The 25,689-nt window shown below is 52.5% G+C and overlaps 1 protein-coding gene across 1 annotated transcript; it reads right to left on the reverse strand.

The window, feature by feature from the left end:
* Window positions 1-1,940: 1,940 nt before the first annotated feature.
* On the reverse strand, window positions 1,941-25,183 carry CSRP1 (cysteine and glycine rich protein 1). The gene is made up of 6 exons (XM_040462211.1): window positions 25,056-25,183; window positions 13,659-13,771; window positions 8,434-8,602; window positions 7,135-7,264; window positions 3,555-3,648; window positions 1,941-3,220 (listed from the first exon to the last, which is right to left on the reverse strand). Exons 2-6 carry the CDS (start codon window positions 13,768-13,770, stop codon window positions 3,144-3,146), a joined length of 582 nt encoding a protein of 193 aa, XP_040318145.1. The 5' UTR covers window position 13,771; window positions 25,056-25,183; the 3' UTR covers window positions 1,941-3,143.
* Window positions 25,184-25,689: the final 506 nt, after the last annotated feature.

A 25,689-nucleotide genomic window follows, 5' to 3' on the forward strand; every position in this document is an offset into this window, starting at 1 on the left:
TTGGAAACTGTACAAAAGGGGATCCTCATTATAACGTGGCAAAGAACTTGACTCAATGTGTTCAGATACTAATGTCTCGTGGAAGGTAGAACTTGTGAACAATGAAATTGGTTATTTGGCTGAGGCGATCTCTAAGCAAAGCGTTGAAGGTGCAGCTTGGCTCCTTCTGACTGCTTATAGTAAAATTTAGGAAGAGAAAAACGACTTAAGGATGGAACTGTTAAGCAAAAAGGAAGCATAATTTAAGATTTGGAAAATTCTCAGCTTACCCATATTGCAAAAAAGTGAAAACATTAAGGGTGTGGCCAGGTGACTTTATGATAAGGAGATTAGTCTAAGTCAGCCATCTCAACAGAAGCTAAGTGCCACTCTTCAAGACAATGGAAGAATGACCCAGAAGGTCATTCAGTGATCATTAAGGCTATCATTTCCAACTGAGGCCCTGAGTACAAGGGCTTGGGGGTCATGGCTTCCTCCAGCTAGGTTTTAAACAATGGGGCCACCCGGAGCCATCACAGGGATAGGGTCCTGGCGAAGAGTCTGGCTGTAGGCATCACCCTGCTGGGCTGTGGGGGTGATGTTGCCACCCCAGTGGGTCCAGAAGAAAGGATTATTCTCAAGCTTTAAAGTCTAATGGAATTTGCCTCATCAGATTTGGGACTTATTTGGGACCCATCATTCCTTTCTTCTCTCCTGTTTCTCCCTTTCAGAATGAAAAGGTCTATCTGGAGCGCCTGAGTGGCTCAGTCAGTAAGAGTGTGCGACTCTTGATCTCAGGGTTGTAAGTTCAAGCCCCATATTGGGTGCAGAGATTACTTTAAAAAATAAAGCCTTTAAAAATTTAAAAAAAAAAAAAAAGGGACATGTCTATCCTGAGCATGTCCCACCATTATATTTCGGAAGCACATAACCTGTGTTTTTCACCGATTCACAGCTGGAGAGGGGATTTGCCTATGGATGAATCGTACCTGGAGTCTCCCCCATTATCTTATGTAGATGACACTGAGTGAGGCTTTGGACTTAGCCTTAGAGTTGATTCTGGAACAAGGTGAGACTTTGGGGACTGTTGGGATGGAATGCATGTGTTTTGTATGTGAAAAGGATGTGAATTGGGGGATCCAGGGGCAGAATGCTATAGACTGAATGTCTGTGTTACCCCCCCACCTCAAATTTTTATGTTGAAACCTAATCCTCAATGTGATGGTATTAGGAGGTGGGGCTTCTGAGAGGTGGTTAGGCCATAAGGGTGGAGACCTCATGAATGGAATTGGTGCCTTTATAAAAGAGGCTCCAGGGAGCTCCCTTGTCCTTTCTGCCAGGTGAAGACATGGCAGAAAGTTGGCTATGAACCAGGAAGCAGGCCCTTACCAGACAGCAAATCTGCCAGTGCCTTGATCTTGGACTTCCCAGCCTCCAGAACTATGAGAAATACAGTTGTGTGTTTATAAGCCACCCAGTCTATGCTATTTTTTTTATAGCAGCCAGAATAGACTAAGATAGGGCCCTGACCATGCAGCACACTGAGCTAGGCCCCACCACTCTGTCCTTCCTGGGCAGAAGTAAACTTTCTGGATTTGACAGGAAGGTTCCTCTGGCTAAGTCTCCCTCCCGCTCAGGGGTTTTCCAAGCTGGAAGAAGTTCTGAGCACAGTTTTGGGTCCTTGCTGAGCCCCTCAAATTCCAAAGCCCACAGAGTTTTCACACCCAGATATGGGAGTGGCGGCCAGACCGGGCAAGGCAGCAGGATTTGGTTGGTCGGGTCATTCCAGGCAGTGTCGTTCAGTTAGAACTGATACTAGAAAGTGAGCAGCCCTTGGAAAAACAGGAACAAACCCTACTTATTGCCATCTAACCTCCTAGGAATTTGACCGTTCTGTCAAAGTTCCCTCCCAGCCCTGTGGGTAGTGGTCCTCTCACAGACGAAGGATCTGGAGGCCAGAATTCTGTTCTAAGAGCTTTATTGACCAAATGAGAAGTCAGCTTGAATACAGCTCATGCCTGCAGCCCTTCCAGGTGACAGCTCCATATAGTGTTGTCCTTTCAGTCACTGGGAGCAGCGAGACCCAGCCCCTCCCCTTCCTCCTGCTGCTCCTGAGTGGGAGGGCCTGGAAGGGATGGGAGTGATGTGGCCGGGGAAGGGTCCCTGGAGAAGGGTGGGATGGAAGGGGCGAGGCCCCGAGTGGGCAGGTGGGGTCCTGAGGACTGGGCACACAGGGAAGGGGTGTCCAGATCAAGACCGAGGCTGTGTGTGCCTCCCTCCACATCTGAGGGTCAAGCAGGAGTGGTAAGAACAGAGCACTGGCCTGGTCTGTGCTGTGACGAGAGGAGCTGCCACCATAGCCTCGGGACCCAGGGGTAGGGGCAGAGCTATTTACCCTCAGGTTGGGGCCACTGATAAATGAAAGTATGTGTTGGGGGTGTTTCATTAGGGCTTCTGTCAAACAAGGAACTAGACTCCTGGGGAGGTCAGACCACATCTTGACTTTGGGGCTCTCAGACCTAAGTTGTTCTCTCATCTGGAAGGGGAGGACACCAGGTCCCCAGAGCCTCAGAGGCAAGAGGCCCAGAGAAGCAAGTGGCTCCTACAGTCCATGGCCCTTTCTCTGTGGCTTTCTGCATCCACCTAATAACTCCCGGAGCTGGGACATCCCAGGCCTATTCTAAGGGACACCAAGAAGCCCACCCTCTTACCCACAGAGGAGAATCTCCAGGATCCAATAAACCACAAGCTTCCTCTGCCCCATCATGGTCCTGCTTCCCTCCCCACTGGGCCTACTGCTCCTCTGGGATCTGAGATGTGGGCTCAGGGATCTTGGCAGGTTGATGACAAACACTCAGCCTAACAGGCCAAGAACAGAGGACTGTGGGGCGGGGTGTAGGAGGAGGGGTCGGGTCCCACCTACACTGAAACACTGAGGTCTCCTTCTGGTGACGGGTCAGATCCCAGGCAGAGGGAGCCCTTTAGAGGGGTGGGACCTCAGGTAGACTCCAAACCAAAGGGGGCCAGACACCCAAGTTCAGGTCATTAGTGATGTGTGGCAGGGCTAAGAGAGGGAGGAAGAATCCTGGAGGTCGCCGAGGCTGCTGGGAAGGATAGGCGATGAAAAGCACGGGAGTGGGCAGCTTGCGTGGGTGGCGGCAGCCTCACTCAGAGTGGACCAAAGCCCCAGCTCCTTGCCCAAAGCCGAAGCCCTTGGGTCCGAAGTTTTTAGCGTAGCATCCTGTGGAGAGTACGGTGAGTGTAAGGCCTGGCTCCTCCTCCCTCAGGCCACACCTCCCAGCCCTCCCACTGGAGCACTGTCTGCTATAAGGGCATCGGACTAGGAGTTAGGAGGCCGGGTTCTGGTCCCATCCTGCCCCGATTGGCCATATGACTCTGGCCAAGTCACTTTTGCCCTCTGGCTTGTCTCCTCCCATGTAAAGTGAAGGGTCATACTAGAAGCTCTGCAATCGACCCCGAGGCCAGGAATTGGTTTACATTTAGCAAGGGCATAACTACTTAGCCCCCTACCCCCTCAGACCTCTGGGCCTCGCATTAGAAGCGCAACCACCCACCTTTGCAGTAAATCTCGCCATCCTTGTCAGCCAGGGTGGTGGACTCGAGGCCTTTGCCGCACTTGGCACACCGGAAGCAGGACTTATGCCAGGACTGGGTAGGGAAGGAAGGAGTTAACACTGCCACCAGGGGCTAGAGTGTCCCTTACCCCTCCGCCCCCAGCCCCATCCCCCTTGACATGAAGAAGGGCCCAAGACCCTTCGGAAGTCTGCTCAGCTGGTACCACTGGGAGGATGTGGCCTAGGGGGCCAGGCAGAGGAGGAAGCAGGCCAGGGACCACGTACTACCTCATGCCATCTTCAAGGAAGTGTTGCAATGGCACCAGCTGCACCACAAAGGGCAGGTGAGGGGGTGGGACCACCACCAAGGTAGCAGCTGTTTCTCCACAGGCAGGGCCAGACAAGCCTTCTCCGGACCTGCCTGTGGGTTAGCAGTGTGGGCATGGGCTCCTGACTCGTCCTGGCATTGCCACTTACTGCTGCACAGTCTCTGTCATTTCCTGCTCTGGGACACCCCCCTGCCTACCTTGCAGGATGGATGGGAGATCTGCGTATATTCACATATGGTGCCTGGCCACAGCGCAGGCTATTGTAAGTCCTACCCATCGGAACCAGCCCAGCCTCTGAAGTTCTAGAAATGGGTGCCTTGTACACCCACAAGCCATCCCCTCGCAGAGAGTGGGCTGGTGGTATCTCCCTTGCTAGGTAGCTCTGGGGACTAGACGGCTTTAGCAGGGTACCGTGCCTGCCACAGGCCTGGCCCAGAGGAGGCCCTGAACCAATCATATCTAGTATCACTCTGGAAGAAGGGGGTCTGTGAAGTACGCTGATCTGAGCAGAGAAAGGCCTGAAAAGTGCAGTCTCTCCAAGGGCCGCAGAAAGCCCTCTGTGGTTCTAAGAGGAGCCTGGAGGCCACACAGGGCAAACAAACAGCCTGCTGGGGGAGAAGCCGGCTCAGGTTTGTACACAGTGATGGGAGCCAGCACAGACAGGAAGACTTCTCAGCACCCTGTTCCCATTAGCCACAGCTGAGCAGGCTAAGCCACTGCTGTGTGGACAGCTCTGCAAAACCAGGAAAGCTGGGGGCAGGCAGCACGCAGGCAGGACAAAACAAAGCCTTTTAAGGTCAAAGAGCCTCCCTCAGCACAGCCTGGGCTGGAGAATGAGAAAGGAAAATGGATCCCCTCAGATTTCCTGGCTGCCAGACCTTCCATGCTCCAGGGACGGCATGAGATGGTCCAGAGAGCTGAGATGCGGGGGGGGGTAGATCTTGGTCTCCTTCCCAGCACCCTGTGTACCTCAGCGGTCACCCAGCATTTGCCTCCTCCTCTGCAAAGCAGGGGCTGCTACCCCAACTCTCCAGGCTGGAGCAGGGCTGAAATGCATATGGACCACCACCCGCCCCTCATTGCCTAGCCCTCCCTCCAAGTAAGCTTGACCCTTTTTTGCTCATTCATTCAGCACTCCAAAGCACTCCTGTTCCTCAATAGTTCTTTCCTGGCCAAGGCCAAAGAGAGGTAGGTGGGAGTTTCTCCCAACCTTTTCTGCTTGAACCCCAAATTCTCTTATCCTATCCCTTAGAAGTTACAGCCTAGGGGCGCCTGGGTGTCGCAGTCGGTTAAGCGTCCGACTTCAGCCAGGTCACGATCTCGCGGTCCGTGAGTTTGAGCCCCGCGTCGGGCTCTGGGCTGATGGCTCAGAGCCTGGAGCCTGTTTCCGATTCTGTGTCTCCCTCTCTCTCTGCCCCTCTCCCATTCATGCTCTGTCTCTCTCTGTCCCAAAAATAAATAAACATTGAAAAAAAAATTTAAAAAAAAAAAGAAGTTACAGCCTTAACTGAGAGACCCTGTCTAGGTAATGCACATACGGATTTTTCGCTAGTTTTCATAATTTTCTAATCTCCTAGTGAGACACTGTGAGCAGGAAAGATGCCAACTTAACAAAAGATTAATATCTCCTGTTTTCATATCATTTAATCAGTGCGAAGATCTTCATTTGGGCCTCACAACAATCCCCAAAAGTAAACAACAACAGTAATAATAGTAATAACCCTAACAGCAATAGCCGCTGTGTACTGAGCACGTCCCAGGCACTGCACTGGGTCCTGAATGTGCATTGTCTCATTTAATGTGTAAAACAACTCTATTTGTCAGGGATCATCACTGGCTTCACCTTACAGATGCGGAGCTGAGGCTCAGAAGACAGAAATGATTTGCCCAAAGTCGCACACCTAGTAAGCAGCTAAACTAGGTTTCAAACCAGGTTGTCTAGGTTCCAAGGTCTTCATCGTCATCGTGCTATAGGATTCATGATCCCTTCCCATCATACAGCTGTGGAAGTGGGTTCAAAGAGGTTAGACGGCCCAAAGCAGAGTGGACAGTAGTAAGAGCATGGGCTTTGGAGTTAGATGGACCCAGGCTTGACTCCTAGCCTAGCCACTGCCTCGCTAGAAGGTCTGAGCAAATTACTTAATGCTTCCAACACTCAGCTTCTTCATCTGTAAAATGGGATAATGATACCTAGCTCCGACCAGGACTGTCAGGGTTAAAATGACAGCCTGCTAAGGTCTAGATGGAGCCCAAGTGTTAGTTCCCCGTCTGTTGGTCCCGGGCACCTTCCTCATGGCTTGAAAGCCAAGACCCAGAGCCAGAAGAGTTGCAGACAGGCTCTTGCCTTGTCCACATCACCCCTCCATCTGGGCTTCCTGTGGAGATCCCAAAGTCCTCTCTGGCCATATATTGAAGATGCCTCTTCTGTGATTCTCTGACCGCTACTCTGTGACTGCCAATTCTCCCACCTCTTCTCCACTGCAGCCTCTCTGCGAGATGGGATTGTCTCACTTAGGATGTGGGCTCACTACAGTGATTCTTACCATGGCCTGGACTGGGGGTCCACAGAGGAAGGGCATACGTAGTGGTCAGAAATAGTTTGCAAAAGCTTCCCAGGAGGCTCTGATCAGCCCTGAACCTTGAAAGTTTCTCCCCTGGGAGTACACGGATGGGCTTCCTGGAGTCTACAACTTATGACATGGAAGGTATATAGATTTTTGAGTGGTTCTTAATACTTTGGGGATCACAAATCATTTTGAAAATCTGATGAAAGCTATGGATCTTCTTCCCAGAGACAGACATGTTCCTACAAAATTTTGCATATAATTTTAGGGGGCTTGTAGTTCCTTTGAAACCCATCCCTGCACCCTTAGGGGGCTGTGGTCCCCAACTCTAGAGACGCAAATTGATCTTTACAACTCCCTATAAATTGCCCCTAAGCATTTAATAATCAATTCCATCCATGGCGGGCCTGCTTTCCTTAGGAGTAAGAATGCTGGCCAAGCCACCCCTCCCAGGAGCCCACAGGTGCCTTCCTCGGTCCTTGCACACGGAGAGGCACAGAGACAAGCCACCCATAGGGACAAAGGGTTCCTCCTTCCCTAGAAGGGAGGGAGTTAAAGCCCAGTGCTCAGGCTCCCTAGAGCAAAGCCAGGGTCAGCGTTCTAGGACAAAGTTCTAGGACTCACATTTCAAGAAGGTGTCTCACCAGCCCGTCTCCCCGCACCCCATCTCCCCAGAAGCCACCTTACCTTCCCGGCACCGATCACCTTCTCGGCAGCATAGACTGCCTGGGTGCATCGGGGGCAGCGCTCAGAGCCACCAATCTTCTGGGCAAACTTGGATGCATTAGGGTTGGTGGTGGGCCTGTGGCCAGGGGCCCTGTGTGGGGAAGGACATGCGGTGAGATGACTTTCACTGAGGAACGTGAGTGCGGCTGGCCCTGTGTGGGCATGACTCTGCCTTCCTCTCGCTCCAGGTAGCGGGCAGCTCTCCCGGCCAGGGCCTCCAAGGTCATCTCCCATTTTACAGATGGACAAACCAAAGCTCAGCACCATGCTATTTTCACAGAGGCATTGTACTCCCCTCAGTCACTGAGTTAAAACACTGGCGTCATTTAGCACCTCGTTTGCTAAGAATTGCCCTCCTCCAGTCCCCATGCCTGCAGCCTGCCTATTATCAGAGTCTTTCCAGGAGAAATGTGCTGACAAATCACTCCCTCTGGGGCAATGACCTTGGCTAAAATGTGCTAACTCATCTGTCATTTCTGTCCATTCCCCCCAAGGTCAAGATGCTGGCCAGGCTGACTGCCAACAGCCACTGTTTCCGCAGGCCAGAGGTCGGCGGGTGCCAGTGAAATCCTATAGTCTTTCCAGGGAAGGGAGATAATTTCCCCTGACAGTGGGCGAGAGACGGCGGAGAGAATGAGACTGGCCTGGCAATGGTGCTGCTTCTGAACCCAGGTCTGGCTCAGACACTGGCTGTGCGACCCCCAGCCAAGCCACTGAGCCTGGGCTGGGGTTTCTCTTCAGAGAAAAGGGGAAATTAGACAAAGTAATTCTTGGGGCCCCTCTAAGCTCCAACCCTGGTAAAAATATAGGCGGCACTCTCCATACAGGGCGGAGCCTGTCCTGTTTTATTCCCCCGCTGGACCCTCAATTCCTCTCATTGGCTCATTGGGGTGTTCTAGTCCTACCTTGGAAATCAGGGGGTCTCTGGGGCATCTGGGGGGCTCAGTCGGTTAAGCGTCCGACTTTGGCTCAGGTCATGATCTCACGGTTTGTGAGTTCAGCCCCACGTCAGGCTCTGTGCTGACAGCTCAGAGCCTGGAGCCTGCTTCGGATCCTGTGTCTCCCTCTCTCTGCCCCTCCCCCACTCATGCTCTGTCTCTCTCTGTCAAAAATAAACAAACATTAAAAAAATTAAAAAAAAAAAGGAAATCAGGGGCTCTCTGAGCCTTCCGCTGCTTAACCAAAAGTGGTTGATGATGTGTAGGATCCGGGAGTGGGAGGACAGAAGCCAAGGAAAAGTGGTGAGACTCTTGTACTCACTCTTCGTGCTTGATGCCCAGAGACTCCCCCTTGTCGGTGCTCAGCGTGCCTGCGCCCTGCCCGTAGCCATAGCCTTTTGGCCCGTACTTCTTGCCATAGCACGACTTGCAGTAGATCTCTTCACCATGCACAGCCACAGTGGTGCTGTCCAGATTCTTCTTGCAGACCACTGGGGAGGGAAGTGACTATGGTGAGCCGGGTCTGGGGTGAGCTGCTTGCTCACTGCAATCCCCCTGCCATTGAAGCTCTCTTGGCCCTCTGATAACTAATATCCTGATCTTTCAGGAGCAGTCTGGAAATGGAGGTCAGATGGCCAATGAGCTGGGAGGACATAGGGAGGGGATCTGTGTGGCCTAATTCTAAAAATTTTGGCCCAGCCACCTCTCACAGGAGCCCACGTGTGCCCCCCTCCGTCCTCTCCACCTTCACACCCGCCAGGCGGCAGTGCACCCCAGGTTGCGAGGCAACAGCCTAGGCTGACCCCAAGCCGCAGGAAAGGTGTTGAGGGCCTTCACTCTGCTCTTGACAAAGAGACCACGGGTCCCAACAGGAGAGAAGAAAACAGAAAGGAAGGAAGAAGAAGGGCAGGGTTTTCCTGCTCCCAGCAATGTGACCCTGAAAAAAAAAAAAAACAATCTGCATGCTTGGGGGTGCGGGGAGCACAGGCGAAGTGATGCACCCAGAAGAGCAGGTTTCTATTTATTAAGTACCCAGCATGGTGGGCTTTAGGGTGAGATGTGGGTCATGCTAATCACAACAACAAGATCTGGAGTTTCTGATCTCAGAAAACAGTTTGCCACAGGAGAACTGAGGTCAGACTCGGGGAAGAATTCCTAACCCCGGGGGTATGGGAGATTGGAAAGGGATGAGCTTCAGAAAGCCTGTGAGTCTCATATCTCTTCCTGTGTATCTCAGAAGAGGCCTGTGCCCATGAAGTGGAGCCTGGGGCCCTGTGCAGTCAGACTGCCCAGAATTAAATCTCAACTCTCTCTTTGCAGCTGTGTGACCTATATGTGATGGGCAAGTTATTTTGCCTTGCTAGCCTCCAGGTCTCCATTTGGGTTTTTTTTGTTTATTTGTTTCTTTTTTTTTTTAAGTAATCACTACACCCAACATGGGGCTCGAACTCACAACCCTGAGATCAAGAGCGGTATGCTCTCCTGACTGATCCAGCCAGGTGGCCCTCGGTGTTTCCATTTGTAAACACAGACAATAATATCTACCCCAAAAGCTGGTTGGGAGAACTAAATAAGATCTTGCATGTAGCGTGCTTAGCACAATACCCCATACGCAGGAGGTACATGATAAATGTTGGGTGCTTTTACTAGTATTATATATAAAGTTAGTACTGCGGGGACACAAGGGAGGAGGGAGGACAGGCCCAGGCCTCAAAAGATCATGTGCTCCCAACTTCCACCTACTTCTCTCAAGAGACTCGTCCTCACTTTGTTTGCTTAGGTCTTATCCTACAATGCTAATTTGGTTCAATGAGGTTCCTTAAGTATGGCGGTCCAGTGTGCCCAGCTGGACCATATCCTCAAATATGTCCTGAAGAGGGAGACCTCCAGCAACCACTGGAGAAGCTACGCCTCTCACCTCCCTGTGAGAAGGCTCTCAGCTCAGCAATTTGCAACTTGCCATCCTCTGGCTTTTAAAGGGTCGGGCCCTCTGCCAGCTCCTCTCTCACCCTGCCCTCCAGGTTGGAGAATTCAGACTAAATAAGGACCCTCTGGTCTTGCCCTTGACATTCCCACCTCATTCCAGTGTTCTGGGCAGCCCATATATGGAACTTCCCACCACCTCCCCTGGGGCTTGGCTCCCAGGAAGGAGGGAGAGAGAACGGCACGCTCCAACATTCCCTTCTAGGGCAGGAAGTCAGGAGTCGGCCTGGAATTGCTTCCCGTAAGACCCAAGTTGAACTGGGAATTCCAAAACCAGAGGAAAGGCAGAAAGCAGAGACGAGGTCAGTTGGGGGAGCAGAGGTCTATTTTGACTCATCTCGCCAGCAGGAGTCACAGGAGCTCAGCCCAGAGGAGACAGCGGGGCCTACAAAGTCGTTAGCCTCCAGGTGGCTCCCTGCAGGGCCAACTGAGCCCTGACTTCCAGAACCCCAGAACCGGAGTCGAGACCACCCTGAGGGTTTCTGCTCTGCTTTGTTCTCCCCAAGACCTTCTGCCCTTCCACCTCCATGCGGGCAATATAGTCTGGTCACCTGGAGGCTCCACCAAAGACTCAAAGGGAATTTTGAATGAAGGCCTAACTAAATTTCTACCAAGTGTTAAGATAAAAAAAAAGACTTAGTTGTGGTGAGTGATGCACCTGTTGGGAAAATGTCCTTCCAGATGCCACAGGCTTGGTGAGGCCTTTTTGGTGATGCTGTTTTGAAATATGGGCAAGAGGCAAGCCACAGGTGAGAGGTCGGAGCCCCCCTCACCCCACCCCAAAACAGAGAGGGATTCTCTCTGGAAGGAAAACCAAGGCCCACAAAGAAGTTTAAGCTCACAGAATTGGCCAGAAGCAGGGCTGGGTCAGAACCAAACCTGATTTCCATATCTGGCTATTTTCTGCCTGCCCGAGACCCCCTTCAGGTAGGCCAAGCATGTGGGACCAAGCGGGTGAAAACCGACCCGAAATTTCAGCTGCAGGCGAGGAGATGCTGGTGTCAGAGGGCGTGCAGGGTTCCTCTGAGCTTCCCCTATGCTCTGCGGTTCTGGGAAACAGCCCAATTCTATCACTCACCACCATGGGGTTAGGTCAGACCAGGTCCACTGTTCCACAGGGCTGGCTGTTCAACCCTGCCCTGCCCACGAGGGAGTTGGTTACAGCTCAGAGAAGGCCACACAGCCTCGGGCCGAACCACAGCTGCAGAGCCGAGCTCTCCCGCCTGCTAACAGGAACTGGCCACCCCTGCCAAGACCACAGGTGTATACTAGACCCTCTCTGTCCCTGCTTTCAGGTCAGAGGCCCAGCCCAGGGTGGAAGCCATTCTCCCCGACTCTTATTACATCATCATCCTGTCTTCCTCCTGTCTGTCCCAGGCCCTCAGGAAAGGGAACGTACGTGCCACGCTGAGTAGAAGCCACAGCCAAGGACCCAAATGGTCAGAGGCCCAGCCAGCAAAGGGACTGTGGCCCTTAATGCCCCCCAGGCCCATACTCTGCTAGCCTTAGGAAGGAAAGAGCCTTCAGAAGAAACTTAGGAAGGAAGGTCCTTTGATTCTCTGAGGGTTATTCTGAGTTCTTGAATTCAACCTGGACACTTCACACCCACTTCTCTGAAAGAGAGAAGTGACGCTCCTTCCAATCATAAACAAATGTGCAAAATGCTGTTCTGGCACCAGGAATAAGCAAGTTGTGGAGACACCTGATTGCCGGAACCTCTTTGGGCTCAGATACTAAGAACCGTGCAGGCCCTGAGACCCCAGGCAGATGTAAGATCCTTCCCTATGGCTGTTACTTTCACAACACCCCCTCCCAGCCCTGCTCCCCGGCCTGACTTTCCACAACTGTTTCTAGTCCTCAACACCCGCTCACACCCTGCCCCAGGCCTGTTCCCTTCCTCCTATGCCACCCCCTAAATTCCTGACTTCCCTCAACCGCAACTAACAGCCACTCCTCCACAGGCAGGACTGAGGCCTCTCAGCTGGCCGCTTCTAGCGATTAAGCAACATTTGAGAGCAAAGACAGAAGCCCTATGGACCCCAGCAGCCCAGACCCTCTTTCCTAGCCAATGCTGAGCCCGCTTATTCCTTCTGAAAAAATAAACGGCTTGAAAATTCCTAAGTGCAGGGAACTGCTGATAACGAGATGCGGCTGTCTGCGGCCTCCTCTGCGGGCTAGAGGCCAACTAGGCCCCACCAGGGCTCGTTTACTCCCATTCATCAGACACAGCCCTCCGGCTGCCCCTGTGGCTGGCTGCGCAGGGTGTGGGCCCCTGCTGCCCTGTGCTGGGTGGCTTCCGGCTGAGTCGCCCAGCAGCAGGTAGAGATCTGGTGAACATCCGGTGACCAGGCGGCCCTTGGCCCATCTGGCTCCTACTCTGGACCACAAATCACCTGGGAACAGAGGGGCCACAGACACCCACCCCCAACTGTGCTCCATGCGATGTAGGATGGACGGGACCCCTTTTCTGGATCTCTCAGGTGGGGTGGGACTTCAGCGCCCTGTGAGGCCATCACACCACATTGCCTGCAGTCCCATAGGCACCGCGTGCATGTCCGGGGCAGTGCCTAGCATGTATCGATTGCGGTAAGGACTTGGTTTTCCAAGCTTCTATCTTTTCATTCTCGCAACAACCCCGTGAGATAAGTATTATTAGCTCCCCTGTCACCATGAGGCAACTCAACCCAAAGAGAAACTGAGTAACTTGCCCATCACCACCCAGATAACCAAAACTGAATTCAGATTAGAACTCTGGCCGACTGGCTGAAAAAACCCAGGGCTTAACTAAGACATTCCATTGCCTCCCACTCTTGTCTGCCCTCAAGGAAAACTCGTGTCGCTGAAAATACCTCTTCCTCTGACCCAGACCCTCTGTTCTGATCACAGTGAACTGAGTCATTTAGAAATGGGGGGGAGGGGCGCCTCCCTGAGGCACTGCTTCCTGGGTGCTCTGAAAACACCGTCGGGGTCAGGATCCGGACTCATCCAGGCTTGAGATTCGAGCCACTCTTGCTCTGGGTTACTGGGAGAGGATACCGAAAGATCTGCCTGCCTGCCTGATCTGTCTTCCCCTTATCCCAGTCTGTTGAAGCAAAATGGGAGGTGAGGGAAGTGACCAGGCAGGCTCAGAAGGGGGCGGAAGAAGGGAGAACCCAGTTCTTCTCCCAGACTCGGGTGTCCCCATAAAATTGCAGCCTCTTAACAAGTGATAATTTGGGTAAAACTTTTATGTTTTCCTCTTCAATGATGGCATTGTGGCAGGAAGAGAAAGAGGAGAAAGCAGAGTGGAAAGTTTCCCTAACCAAGTCTGAAAGCTTGGCTCCCAGCCCCCCAGCGGCTGCCACCCCCGCCAGCTCTGGCCAGCCCGTCCCCTTAGAAAGCAGCTTCTGAGCGGAACAAAGAGGCCCTTAAGTGTTTCCCTCCCCAGCTGCGCTCCAGCCAAATGTCAAGCTGTTTACATCCCATGGGGCCAGTTCCCTGGGGTGTTGACAGGCCCAGCCTGTGGGGGCGGGCCCAGACCCAGTCCCCACGACAACGACAGCAGGGCCCGGGGCGCGTACTCACTGCACAGGAAGCAAGATTTATGGAAGCTACTGCCTTCACACTGAACCTCTTCCGCAAAGTAAACCGTCTTCTGGCACACCCCACATTTCTTGCCTCCGCCCCAGTTCGGCATTCTGAAATGGGACACAGAAACGGGAGTTAGTTTTACGGGGAGATGGAAACACAGATTGCCCATGACAGAAGAGCCACAGGCAGACCGAGGACAGAAAGAGGGGGAGCGGAGCACCTGTGGGGGCCCCCAGCCCTGGCACTTCCTCCTGGCTTCTTGCCCCAGAGCCATCAACAGATGTGCACTGAGCAACCATTGACTTTCAGCCTGTGCCAGGCACTAAACAGCATAAATAAGCAGCAGGGGCACCTGGCTGGCTCAGGGGGTTAAGTGCCCGATTCCCGATTTCGGCACAGGTTGTGATCTCACGGTTCATGGGATCAAGCCCCACATCTGGCTCTGAGCTGACAGAGCGGAGCCTGCTTGGGATTCTCTCTCTGCCTCTCTCTCTCTCAAAATAAGTAAATAAACATTAAAAAAAAATCAACAGGGGCGCCTGGGTGGCTCAGTCGGTTAAGCGTCCGACTTTGGCTCAGGTCACGATCTCACGGTCCGTGACTTCGAGCCCGTGTCAGGCTCTGGGCTGATGGCTCAGAGCCTGGAGCCTGCTTCCGATTCTGTGTCTCCCTCTCTCTCTGCCCCTCCCCCGTTCATGCTCTGTCTCTGTCTCAAAAAAAAAAAAAAAAAAAGTTAAAAAAAATTAAAAAACAAATAAACAGTATAAACAAGCATAAGAATACCAGCTCTAGGAGGCTGTAGTTACAATAAATTGAACCCTCTGCTACATGCATCAACAGGGATAAATCTCACAGAGATGTACCCGAGCCAAAGAAGTGGATAAACTGTAGTTCACAAAACACAAATCATTTGTGTAAGGTTCACAAGCAGACACAATTCATATTGTTGAGAGATGAACACATGGGTGGAGAAGTTATAAAGAAAAACAAGGGAATGATTATCACAAACTCTTATCTTAGATTTGGTGCCTCTAAGACAGGGAAAGGACCACAACCATCTTGGGGGTCTCCAGAGGGGCTGCTAAGGCGCCCCTTAACCTGGGTGGTTGCCATATGGGCACTTTATAATTATTCTTTGAACTATACATGAAGGCTTTATATGCTCCTTTATGTGTATGATATAGCTCACCAAAAAACCCAGAGAAAATTTTAAGTAGGAGGTAGCACACAGGGCATAGTTCTCAAGTTTTAGGCCCATTAGGATCAGGGGTGCGGGGGGCGGGGGCTTCTGCGAAATCAGACTGACCAGCGCCACACCAGACCCCAAATGAAGCACAGGAATCTGGGTTTTTAATAAGCACCCCAGATGAGTCCAAAGCAGGCAGCTCGAGACCAGCTCTGAGATGCTCTACGTATTGGTTCTGACTTGAGGTCCTGATGCCAGACGGGGTGGGTCCAATACTGAACCCACCACTCACTGGCTATGTGTAATTGGTCTTTCTCCCCCCGCCACCCCCCCCCCCATTTTTTAAAGTAGGTTTCATGCCCAGCACGGAGCCCAGCTGGGGGGCCTGAACTCATGACCCTGAGATCAAGACCTGAGCTGCGATCAAGAGTTGGACGCTTAACCGACTGAGCCATCCAGGGGCCCTGTCTTTGGGTAGTTGGTCTTTCTAAACTTTGATTTCTGCATGTAAAATGAGGAGAAAAACAAAAGCTATTTCACAGATTATTTCTGGGGATCAAATGACGTAGGGCATGTCACAGGGGCTGGCCTAGAGTTGGCATTCACTAATTATTATTAACTCAGAAGCCCAAGACTGCAGGACAGGCCTGGTGCCAGTGGGTACCCGATGCCCCAGAAAGCAGCACAGAAGGTAAATGCCATAGAAGTTTGGAGAGCCTGGATCCCCTTTGGCTGATGGGATCAGCTTCTCTCCTTCCATTTCACTCCCTCACTCAGACATATGACCGAAGGACGCAGATGACCCTTTGGCTTTCCTTTAAAATTTTTTAAATGTTTATTTATTTTTGAGAGAGAGACAGAGTAAGAATGGAGGAGGGGCAGAGAGAGGGAGACAGAATCCAACGCAGACTCCAGGCTCTGTCTGAGCCGTCCGCACAGAGCCCTACATGGGGCTTGAACTCATGGACTACGAGATCATGACCTGAGCTGAAGCCAGACGCTTAACCGACTGAGTCACCCAGGCACGCCGGACCCCTTTCCCTTTCTTGACAGAAGTTCATGGAGGGCGGGTTCCCGTGCAAGGCATGGGCGACTGTGGGTAGAAGATGGGTGACAAGGTAGCCCAGGATGGGGTGAGTATAGGATAATGCAGTGTGCTAGGAAATGAAGGGGGGACGGGGCCAGAGGGGGCTGTTGCCTCAGGACGCAAAGACGCCTAAGGAGAAAACTCACCAGGAGCCTATCAGGAAATGCTGAAAACAGGGATGAGTTATTCAGAGCCCCGGTAGCAGGACTTGTGCCGACAGCAAGAATCAATGTCAAGGACAGAGGAAGACATGGTTTCCACTGCTGGAGAGCTTCCCACTTGACTGTGGACATAGGCCTCAGCTCAACAAGAAGGTCTAGGTCGTGCTCACAACGGAGTCCCACACCCTACACAGCACCTGGCATACAGGTGTTCGTATAAGTGTTCTATAAGTAGCAGAGGAATGAGCGAAGGATGCCCTAGGGCCAAGTTCTCTTGGGGCATTTCTGCAGAGCCTGGGACCCAGTAGAGGTACTCAGTAAAAGTGTGCAGACTGATAAGCAGGGCTTAAGGTGGGCAAAGGGGTGTTGGTGGTGCTGGCTCATCACTGTCACTGGGGCTCAAATATCACAATGATCACAGGGATTTTCAGCAAGGTTTTGTCCCAGCGGAGGAGACAGACACATTTTCATTCCCCCCTGCTTTGTCCTCCCACATCCTAAAAGCTGGGGTTTCCTCTGGTCCCAACCTGGCCCCTTCTCTCCCCAATCTCCTATGGCCCCACCGCATTTGCCGTCCTTTCATGCCAAGGACGTCCATACATCTCTGGCCTCGGCCTCTCCTCTGAGCCCAGTCTCGTCCATCTGACTGAGTTCAGGTGAGTATCTCCGCCTGGATGGTCCACGAGTACCCTAGTTTCAACGTGCATGACCTGAACCCATTGCCTTTTCTCACACTTGTTCTTTTTCTCGACTTTTCCATTTTTTGCACGTGCTGCCACAACCATTCTCTCCATCACAGAAGAATTATCCCACACCCGAGAATATCGGTGGGTTCTTCCCCCTCCCTTAGCTGCACCCCACTCTATGCTCCCCTTTGCCCACTCACCCCCAAAACCTGTGCTGACCCTATAGGCTCTCTCCTCTCCAGCCCTCTTCCCAGCACCCTAACCCAGCCTACTCACCTCTCCCTCACGCAGCCCATCCCCTTTGAAGAAGACACCATGCTATATTCACCTGTTTCTTGGCAACTATCCCAATTTTCAGCCATGGCACATGGCCTGGATCTAACCTAAGCAGCCAAGGCTATTGGCTTAAAGGTGGGCCAGCTATACATTTCAAGCCAATAAGATGGGAGAAGACAGTTCTGGGGGCTCTGGAGGAAAAAGCATCCCGATCTTCGGAGAAAACTTCCTGGAAGCAAGTCCCTCTTCCCCCCAGTGAGGACAGGGAGCAAGGGGCTCTGAGGTGGTTGTCCCAAGGGGGACAAACAGTCTCAGAATGAAGCTGACAGCAGGGAAGACAGAGCTGAGAGACGAAAGAAAAAGAAACCGAGTCTGTAATGACATCATTAAGCCACCAAATTCAGCCAAACCTAAAGTTCAATCTATCTCTGAATTTTCCAGTTAAACAAACCAACAAATTCCCTCTGTTGTTTAAGTTACTTTAAAATTGAATGCAGCCCCAGGGAGACAGCAATTATGGCCTTGCTGCTTCTGGAATCTCTTTCCTATTCCATTCCCAAGCAGCTGCCAGATCATTTTTGTGGAGGCTCCCCCTGCTCAAAAGCCATCAGTGACTCCCCGCTGCCTGAGAATAATCACTCCCCTCACACTGAGGTTCTCCCCTGCGTGGTCTCCACTTCCTTTTCCAGCTGTCTCCTGTTACCATACCTCCCAAATGATCAGGGTTGGTGATACAATCACTGGGTTCCGCCCCCAGAATGCCCAGCGCCGGACCTGGCCTGTGGGAAGTGTTCCATCAATGCCTGTGCACAGAGTGGCCAACCACAGCCATTCCGTTCTCCTGCGAGGGCTGCTTCAAACACCTGCAGTGACATGCGAGGGGGGCTCTGCTTGGGAAGCTTCTGGGGAAAACGTGCCTGTTCGTACGGAGCCACACAGATTCTCTTCTGCCTCTGACTAAGGGACTAGATGTCACCCCCAGAGAACTCCTGCAGCTAGGGCACCCCAAATGACAGCCTGCCATTGACTGCATGCTTATTATGCACCAGGTTACATAAATCATCTCATTCTTCCCCAACTGGAGATGGGGAATATGTGCCTACCTTATAGATACGGAAAGCAAGGCTCAGAGAAATTAGGCACTTGCTAGCAGTGACTCATCTGGAAGAGACAGGACTGGGATTCTAATGCGGGTTTAGCTACTTCTGAGTCCTCTGCCTCCCCAGCTGTCATGCTGATGCCCCATCGTATTTCAGTGTGCCTGCTCACAGTAGGCATATAGTACCCCAACGCGTGGCTGTCTCCTCCCTTTCCAACCTCCTGAACCAGCAAGGGATACGCTCCATGCCCCTAGGAATACCCCTGAAGGAGGAAAGTTCCCCTAACCATGTGGTTGAGAGCCAGTTCCAAACAGTGTTTTGTTTCCAGACACAAAGCCCTTCTCCCTCTGGGGGAGACCCACAGCTCCATACAGGCCTCTCCTTGTTCTCCACCAGCAGGGCCCCAGGGAAACAGGAACATGGGCGGAGAATGGGTGAAACCCAAGGCCCTGCCAATGAGGAAAATCTGCCCGGGATGCCTGCGCCATTCCTTTGAGCCTGGCCATTTGGCTGGGGGCTCTCCTCTCAGGAGCCCAGTGAAAGGACAAGGGCTCTAGAACCTCGGGATGAAAAACAATGATGGTTCACTAACTGGAAGGGTTCCAGACCACCCCTGTGGATGGGCTCCCCATCCCCTCTGTCCACATGAGGACCCCTCCAGGGGACTTGCCGTGGGGAAGTCTCAGCTGGAGGGAGCCCTGGCCACCTCCCTCCCTACAAGAGGCAGGGAGCACTCTTCACTCCACCCCCGCCCTCCTGCTCGGCCCCTTCTTTCCAACAGCCAAATTCCAGCTATCTATCAGGAGGCCAAGTGGCCTTAAAAGGAAACCTGTTTCTCAGAGTTTCTGGGGTGCTTAAGAGGACACCTAGCTGCTTCTCAATTGCCATCCTAGTTCTGGCTGTCAAGAGGCACTATGGGAGACTCTGAGGAGGCAAGTTCACCAGGTCAGAGTTCAGGTGGGAGAGTTCAATAGTTAGAAAAGTGGGTCTGCACTCCATCCCTTTGTAGTTGAAGGATCTTGAGCAACTTACTTTCCTCTCCGAGCTTCAACTTGCTAGTCTCTAACTTGAACCATACATGGGCTCCCTAAAATCGCTGCTCAGAGGAATGATGAAAATATATGGAAGTGATGGCAGGGGGCCAGGCATACCATTAAGTCCTCGGTCCTCTGATCACCACTGACAGGACCGGCCCAGGCAAGCTTGACACCAGCTGTGGGGCCAGACGTCTACCGTCCTTCCAAGCTAGCCCACATCTGGAGGGAGCAAGGCTTGAGCAAGAACATGCCAAATGGGGACCACGGATTCCTGGCTGATCTGTCAGCCCAGTAAAGGAGACAAGTGACTTGCCCTTCTTTGGGATCTAGTTCCCCCTGGCTGCCTGAGATGCAAGCAGAGACTTGTGTCTTTGTATCAAGCTCTTTTGTATATTGTTCTGGGTGTTCAAGAATCATTGCTATCTTCTGTAATCCCATTATCCACCTGGCGAGTTTACAGCGGGTGCCCTCCAGAGAGTTACATTCCCACTGGCAATTGCAGTCTGTGTTCTGGTTTGCCCTTTTTCACTACATTGATCATCTCAACAGAGAATAGGCCTTGAATTTTCTGCTGAATGGCTAGAAATATCTGGTCAGCTCTTTACCTGAAATGTCAGGATCCTCAGGGCCGGCTGGAAGCCAGAAGCCAAGGGTTGGCCTCTTCTTCTGATAAGCAGCTAACTGTCCACACCTTTCTATCTAGTTGTCCCATTAAGAGCTGTATCCAGATCCTCAATCTTGAGAGGAGGGATTCAAGATGGCGACTTGCATAGCAAGAGAGAAAGAAGCAGATGTAAGGCATAGACGCTCATGTTCATACACGTCATGAAAGTTGGGATGAGGTGATGGGTTCAGCGTGGTCATGTGTGAAGTCCAAGGAACCATCTCAGAGATGGATAATTCTCAGCCACCGGCCACAAGTGTCTGAAGGAAAGCCTCCTGTCGTCAAACCGTGATTTGACAAACCATCCCATGTCTTTATTCGTCCAGTGGAAAAATCCCATCTCTCCCATTCCAAAAATGTCTTTTTCCCTAGGGTCAAAGAGCGACTTTTGGCTACAGAGCTCAGGTCCCCACCCACCCGGTCTGGTAGAGACCTGTCAGGTGTTCGTCTAATTAGAAATGCACTGCTCGTATTACCTGAGCTTTGTGGTACTTGGCCAGGTACAGGGGAGAGCTGTCACCCTTTCCAGTCCTGTAGCTCAGCCTCTTCTTCCATGCCCCGTCAGGAGAGCAGCCAAGGAGAAAGAGGGAAGGAGGCAGGGCCATGTTGATCAGGGTTCAGAACCCATGTCTTAAGAGCTGGCACCCGAAAGCCCAGGAAATAGACTTCCCCCGACAATAATGGTCACTGGGAGGGGGACGAATGGCCGATTAAAAAAAAAAAAAAAGCCACAAACTTGGGCGCCTGGGTGGCTCAGTCGGTGAAGCGTCCGGCTCTTGATTTCAGCTCAGGTCAGGATCTCACGGTTAGTGAGTTCAGGCCCCACATCGGGCTCTGTGCGGAGCCTGCTTGGGATTCTCTCTCTCCCTCTCTCTCTCTCTCTCTCTCTGCCCCTACCCTACTTGCTCCCTCTCTCAAAATAAATAAATAAACTTAAAAATTAAAAACAAATAATTTAAAGAACCCGCAAACTTGCCCCCAGCCTCACACCGCCCGCTACACGATGTCTTCACAGACCTGCACATGGCCCACCTCTCTGCACGTGGCAGGATCTTTGAGCTCTGGTGACTCCTGGCCCCGTGGAACCCTGGGACTTGACCGTCATTCCAGCTCAGCTCTCTCCCTGTGCTAGGAGTGCTCCCTTCCCATGGCCCTTGTGTGACTGAGCTGACAAGTACAGTGTTATGTCTCTTCCTGCTTGTCTCTTAATGCCTCTTATAGTAGATGTCTTCCCCCTGCGGAGTTTAGAAACCTGAAGGTCAATAAAAGAAGGAGGGGGAGGTCTATGATTTTTTTTTTTTTAATATTTCAAAACTACTACAAGAAATCTTATATTATAATAAGGTCTCACAGACTAGTCAACGGATCAAGTTTCTCTGTTTCTTTTCTGGAATGATGTCAATGCAGAGTGGTAACAACTGGTCGTCCCACGCTGAAAGGTCTGACTGATTTTTCTTGGATTGAATTTTAAAAAGCAAAGACAAATTAGCACTTGGACCTTATAAAAACAGGTTGTCTGCAGCTGACTTCGCAGGAGGCTCCATGCCCCCCCCCCCCCCCCCCCAAGCTCTGCATAAAGAGCACCAGGCACACTGGAGAGGAGGGAGGAGGGTCCTGTCGCCTGGTTGGGGCCGAGCCTGTGCTCCAGCTGCAAACCTTCTATTTCTTCCTCCTTTGTTACTGTTGAGGAGTCAGACGCTGCCTTTCTGGCCCTGGGGAAGCACTGGAAATACCAGCGTCTGGAAATGCTAGCTGCCTCAGTATTTACACACTTTACCATACATGGGAATTACTCAATGCCCACGTCAGACGAATTCCTGGGGAGCTGCGTAGTACAGCCACGTCATTTCCATAGAAATTCCTGACGACTGGAAACCACAGGCAAAGCCTCTGGTACCCAGCAACCCCCTCCCTGCTCTCCCTACCCACAGCTAGTTACTGTGTGTGCCTTTTTCTCAAGCAGTCTCTTTTCCAGGCTTCCTTTCTTTCCTGGAAACCTGGCCTGGAAATTCAAACACACATCAGACCTGGGAAAAGCATATCCACCAGATCTAACACCTAACATCCAGGGGCACCCTCTCTTCCCTGGCCGTGCAGCAGAAACCTAGAGGTCATGAGTTCTAACCCTGCCTCCATTCACGTTCATAATGGCAAAGACATATCTTCCTTAAGTACTTTATTAGCCACAGCAAAGCACTTTGTATAAAGCACGTGTGTTTCACAAATGGCAGATATCGATTGCCCTAGTAAACTGATTTAGAAATTGGGAATGTAACGGGAGCAAAGAGGAATAATAAAGTGACTGAGCATGGAAAGAGTCGGCCTATCTTCGAATGGTAACTCCATAGCTGACCAGCTGTAGTACTGGGCAAGTTACTTATCACTCCTGAGCCTCAGTTTCTTCATCTCTAAAATGGGGAGCATCGGATTGTTCATAGATTGTTCAAGATAATACACAGGAAGGATTTAGGCCAGTCTCTGGTGCACGGTAAGTGCAGATATCTGCTTACTATTACCTTAAAGGAAGGTCAACGCTAATACTTCTTGTTCAATTTTATGACTCAATTTTAGATATTTAGCAAGATGCCCAAGTAATGGCAGATGGTTGACTTGGAGGAAAGGTCCTTTTGTTCTCCCTGGCAATTCTTTGTTTAGAAGTTCTTACTACACCTCAAAATGTAAAATGCAGGGGGCACTTGGGTGGCTCAGTGGGTTAAGGGTCTGACTCTCGATTTCAGCTCAGGTGATGATCTCACAGTTTGTGAGCTCGAGGCTCATGTTGGGCTCTGTGCTGACAGCGCAGAGCCTGCTTGAGATTCTCTCTCCCTCTTTCTGCCCCTCCCCTGCCTCTCTCGAAAATAAATAAATATGTAAAAATGTATAATGCAGGACTCTTCAGTCCTCAAGCAAACCTACTTTTCACAATAAGCTGGGCTTACAAAACTATTTAAAACCTTGGCAGCCTATCAACACAGCCTTCCCAGGGGCGCTTGGGAGGCTCTGTCAGTTAAGCATCCGACTTCGGCTCAGGTCACAAATTCATGGTTTGTGAGTTCCAGCCCCACGTCAGGCTCTGTGCTGACAGCTCAGAGCCTGGAGCCTACTTTGGATTCTGTGTCTCCCTCTCTCTCTGCCCTCTCTTACTCATACTCTCTCTCTTTCTCTCTCAAAAATAAACATTAAAAAAATTGTGTGTTTTTTTTTTAAAGCCTTCTCAATTTGTTTTCACCACCAGGAGAGCCACAGGAAAATAAAAACTATCTTTTTTTCCCCTCGCCTCGTCCTCAGTAATGCTCACAGGGAAAAACTGGCTGCTAACTGTTTGTCCAGTAGGGCAACTAATAGCCTGTATCTACCCCGTTGGTTCACCAAATGTTTGCTGACCGCCAACCGAGTATCCACACCACACTCCCAGGCTACCACTCTACTCCAGTGAGGACGCTACGGTCCAGATGCAGATGTTTACAATTGAGAAAGGAAACCCCCGGGGCCAGGGCAGACCAGAGGCAAAACTTGTGGCACCCCCATTTCCCACACCTTATTAGCCAGCGGGCCTGCTCTTCAGCTTCTCTCCTGCATCCCGTCCCCCCAGACACTTTGGCCTGGGCAGTGTCCCCCTCCCCCTTGTGTAGCCCACACCACACCCTCATCGGGATAAACTTCCTGCCCGGTCTGACTGTCCCCACCCCGGATATCCTCCCCGAGGCAAAGGGTCATTCCCTGGGAAGCTGTGAGCAATGCAAGGCTGCATTCAGCTGGGATGGGACAGAAGCTGCCTGAAAGCGGCTGAGGACTGAGGACAGTCTCTCTTTGAAGAGGAGACCCTGGGCTCCTGAGTCAGAGCCCGGCTGGAGAGTCAGGAGGCACCTGTTGAGCGAAAGCTAGGGGACCCTTGTCCCCGAACCCCAGGAGAAATCCCCAACCGGCCCTCTGAGATGACAGACATGGCCAGCACTTCCAGCCTCCTTAGCTTCTGGGAAGGAAAGGGGAAGACAAGACAGAAGACAGTAATGGAGCCTCACCGTATTCCAGGTCTGCGCAATACCTCCCAAAGTACCCTTCCCAAAAGAAACTAGGCATTGAGAAGTTAAGTCACTTGTCCAAGGTCACCAGTATATTGAGTGGCAGATCTGTCAAGGCTGAGCCAGTCTGCCTTCCAAGCAATCTCTCACGGAGATTCCAGGCTGCCTCTTCATGACTCACTTTCTACCCAGAGCCCAGTGGGTCTCCTTAGTGTCACTGCCACTGGATCCCAATGCTGAGCCTTGTCAGGGAGGGAAGGGCCTGCCCATTCATTCACACACACACCCCCCTCCCCCCACCAACGGGAGCAGCAGGGTGGATGGCTGGACCTCAGGCCTCTAGGGAGGGGCCAAGCCCAAGCTACTCCTCCCAGCCTAGACCCAGGTCCTGGTTAGCTTACAACAGCACAGGGATCAAGAGCATGCAGGGTATCTACCCCCACCCCACCCCGCCTGTGAGTGTGGACACAACACCTGCTTCAGAGGTTGCTTGTGGGGTAACATCTTGCAACTTGCTTTAAATATGCCCAACACCAGCTCCTTTCTTGCTCCCCAGACTTCAAGGACTGAGGCCACAAAACACTGACGGTGGGCATAAATCGTCCCCACCTGGCACCAAGACTTGGGGTGGGGGCAGGTGAAATGTTGCCGTTTCCATCTGGCTCCTTAAGAAGAGTGAAAACTCGCACCTGCGCTCAGGGCACAGATGCCCCAGGCTGGGCCCTGAAGCCAGATGGTTCCTCCACCCCACCCCCGGCACGTTCTCCTCCCGGAGCAGGAGGGTGAGGGAAGGAGTGGCACGGATGCCCTCATCCCCCTGCCGTACAATGAGCGTCAGTGGCGCGCAGAATCGCTGATTGTTCTGCTGCCAGACCTGCGGGCGGTGGGGGAGCCCGGCCACCCCGGGTCAGGCGCACGCAGGAGCCGTTTGTGCCAGGAAGCCCCGAGCCGGGAGGCACCCAGCGCCTCCTGGAAAGGGAAGCGCCGCTCCGGCTAAGTGTGGCCGCTTCTCCCCCTCCGCGGCCCGCGACGCCCCCCCCCCCCCCCCCGGCCGCACCACTTTGCTTTCCAGCAAAGTGGTGGGGCCGCGGCGGCCGGGAGGTCGGGCCGGCGCTGCAGGGGTGCAGCGCGGGGTCGGGAGCGCGCGGAGGGACCGGGCGGGGCGCACTCACCTGGCAGCTGGCTGCGCGGCGCGCGGGTGGGAACGTTCTCGGAAGTGGCGGCTGGGTGCGCCCGGCCCGCGCCCCGTTTTGTTCCGCTCGGGGGAAGGCGTGTCCCGGGCCACGCCAACCAGTGGGCTTTGCACACTGCACCACAGCAGGGCTGATGTCATGGCGCGAAGCCCCGCGGAGCTGCCCTCCCGCCGCCCCCACCCCGCCCGAGCCCCAGACCCGGGGCGGCCGGACGGCGCAGGCAGGAGACGCCAGTTCTGCCTCTGCGGACCCACTGTGCGCCTCTCTGCTGCTGCTGTTGCTGCTGCTATTGAGAGCACGTGCCCGGACCTGTCGGAGGGGTTTTCCTGTCGGCCAGATGAGAGGTTGCAGATGTGAGCGAGAGATCAGACTCCCGGTAAACTTGTGCCCCGAGTAAATGGAGGAGAGGCAGGGGAAGTCTTACATTCGCATGTTCCGGTGGCAAGGGGTAAGGGACACATTGGGGCGCCAGAGTAAGACAGGCCTGAGCTCTGATCTTGCCCCTTCCACTTACTGGCTGAGCCCCTGGTCTAGACACCTAGCCCTTCTGGGTCTCAGGCTCTGCATCTGTTAAAGGGGTATAATCCACAGGGATGTTGTGGGGGTTAAAATG

Source organism: Herpailurus yagouaroundi, unplaced genomic scaffold (genome assembly GCF_014898765.1).
Source record: "Herpailurus yagouaroundi ecotype Mexico unplaced genomic scaffold, PumYag 308, whole genome shotgun sequence".
Classification (NCBI taxonomy): Eukaryota; Metazoa; Chordata; class Mammalia; order Carnivora; family Felidae; genus Herpailurus; species Herpailurus yagouaroundi.

Coding starts and splice junctions, on each gene's coding strand:
- CSRP1 (XM_040462211.1), bottom strand. CDS start 13,770: ATGCCGAACTGGGGCGGAGGCAAGAAATGTGGGGTGTGCCAGAAGACG. Junction 8,603..13,658: donor TAAATCTTGCTTCCTGTGCA/GTGAGTACGCGC, acceptor TTCCCTCCCCAG/TGGTCTGCAAGAAGAATCTG. Junction 7,265..8,433: donor CTGGGCATCAAGCACGAAGA/GTGAGTACAAGA, acceptor TTCCCCACACAG/GGCCCCTGGCCACAGGCCCA.